The following is a 2,490-nucleotide window of genomic DNA, read 5'->3' as shown; positions in this document are numbered from 1 at the left end:
TTATGTTCAAACTAATTGTTGTTGTTCTGCTCATTCTCTCTGATGCAAAAAATTCTCTCGTCCATTGAGCTGGATGCTTGCTTGTTTAATCAAACTCGTCTCACTTACAACATAGATGATTGATTAATCTCAATTAGTGAACAACATAATTGTAGACAAGAATTTCAATCATCATTTTAACATCCACTTTTCCATGTTTGCAGAGGTCAAACAGAGTTTATTGAGACAAACTTTCTACAGTTGGATATCCTTGTTGCCAACCCTCACCTGTTTCCAAGCAAGGTAACATTTACCCATGGTTACAACTTGTTCTTGCAGAATATTGGAAATTAGTGTCACTGTTTTGTATAACAGCAACAGTCTTTCTACAACTCTTATGTGATGTCAAGGCAAAGGGGCACTAACACACATAATGGGCTTCTTACAGTTTCCATCTACGAAAACCACTCTAGGCTTTTGTCAGCCTATTGCTATAGTAGCAACCTTGCCACATCAGATTGGAGCCTGGTGCAGCCTCCTGTCTTGCCAGTCCTCAGTCAAACCGTCCAACCCATGCCAGCATGGCGAGCAGACATTAAACAGGGATGATTCATATCCATGTAATTTATACAATTTACATATGTTGTTAATATGGGTTTATGACCTTCAGATATAAAACAGTCTGTTGATTAGTATTTAATAGCATTTCAATTATAACATCTGTCAGTGTCTCTCGATGAAAAAAGAAAAAACAATAATTGGGTTTAGTAATGGCCATTGTCATCATTGCAAATTTATATTTATAAACATGACTATATTTTTTCATTTACTAAAGCATGACGAACTTATTTGTGTAATATTTTTTTATCTTTTTATTTCAGATCCGACTCAAGGCTCATTAGAGAGTGAGCCAGGATCAAGTAATAAGGAGAAACTAGTAAGATATCTTTGCTTTCTTAATTCAACTTGATACAATAAGTTTTCTTGCAAGATTGCTCAATATAATACTTCAGTCTCTGACTGGGAAAACTACTATATGAAACACACACATACACATTGTTTTGTGTATTTTGTAGCTCTTTATAATCATGTATCTTCTGTGCTTTCACCATCACTGTCACCATAATAATCAGTTGCAAAATAGAGTTCTTTGCCAAATATATTTCTTGCAGTCTCACTTGAAATATAGTTCCTTTGGTTCCATTTCACAATACTAATGCAAACTATTCTATCCCAAATCATTCCATCTTAGTAAAAAAAAATGCAGTGCACTAGAGCAGGGGTTTTCAAACTTTTTGACTTGTGGACCCCTTTATATTTCAGGCTTTACCTTAGGGACCCCCTTATAAATGCTTATGAAATTTATACATAAATATTTCCTTAAAATAACATATATTTTTACATTTATTTATTTAGCAGTATTTAACAAATAGGTTTATTGTCAATTAAAAGATTTCAATTAAAAAACATATATAAAATCAAATTGCCCATAAAAAGTATTTGCTGTCCACGGACCCCCTGTCTTGTCCTTGCGGACCACAGTTTGAAAACCCCTGCACTAGAGAACATTTGTATTATAAAAATATATTAAGTAGCTTTGGGCTAAGATAGTTAATAGAATCTGGTATGATGATAGATGTACTATGTTCCTTTACATCTCCTATTCCTTAAATTCATCAGCAACTGGCAGTACCACTATCTTTTCTGTCAAGATTTAACCATTAGTGACTCTTAGTATTCATTTTCCAGTGGGTTGGACCCCGTATGATGACTTGGTTGACAGGCAACTCTGGACACCACAGCAGATGGTGCCCGTATGGCTGCATCTGGCTCCAGTCATCTGTTTTGGCATGGTTTTCATGGCTGGATTTTACAGACTACTGGGTACTTTTTATGTGATGCCAGCATGAGTGCTTTTTACGCAGCAGTGGTATGGGTCCTTTTTACGCATGTAAAATTCTTATAAATCTTAAAATCCTTTTGCTATCATATTTCTGTTGAAATACATTGTCTTTGCTTCAATTAATTTTGAAAGTAATGAAGAATTTAGCAAAATAACTTGGTCGTTATTAACCTTTTCGTTACTGTATTTATCTTGAGATGCTCTGTGTTTCTTTCAATTAATTTTAAATATAACAAAGAATTTAGTAAAATAACTTAGTTATTATCATTAAGCTAGAGTTAGGAACATAAATTGTGACTAAGGTTTGGTGGAAGATTTTAATTCAAAACTTATGAAAATAAGACATTTGTACCACAGAGCCAGAGCCGGTTTCAGCCAGGTTGGTATCAAAAAGGTTAAGAATTGTTTCTCTATATATTTTAACCCTTTTGTTACCATATTTCTGTTGAGATGTTCTGTGTTTCTTTCAATTAATTTTAAATATAACAAAGAATTTAGTAAAATAACTTAGTTATTATCATTAAGCTAGTGTTAAGAACATAAATTGTGACTAAGGTTTGGTGGAAGATTTTAATTCAAAATTTATGAAAACAAGACTTTTTGTACTA

The 2,490-nt window shown here is 33.3% G+C and overlaps 1 protein-coding gene across 2 annotated transcripts in view; it reads left to right on the top strand.

Annotated features, from left to right (window-relative positions):
- Positions 1-2,490, top strand: part of LOC106874619 (ran-binding protein 3) — a 43,465-nt gene that overhangs the window by 5,653 nt on the left and 35,322 nt on the right. For both annotated transcript variants that reach the window (XM_014922409.2, XM_014922411.2), the window contains one exon: positions 861-916. In XM_014922409.2, coding sequence (XP_014777895.1) covers positions 861-916 — 56 coding nt within the window. The remainder of the gene's footprint in view (positions 1-860; positions 917-2,490) is intronic.

This window comes from Octopus bimaculoides, chromosome 9 (genome assembly GCF_001194135.2).
Source record: "Octopus bimaculoides isolate UCB-OBI-ISO-001 chromosome 9, ASM119413v2, whole genome shotgun sequence".
In the NCBI taxonomy this organism is placed as follows: Eukaryota; Metazoa; Mollusca; class Cephalopoda; order Octopoda; family Octopodidae; genus Octopus; species Octopus bimaculoides.
Note: the sequence above shows the minus strand (reverse complement) of the source record. Positions and strands in the feature narration are given on the sequence as shown.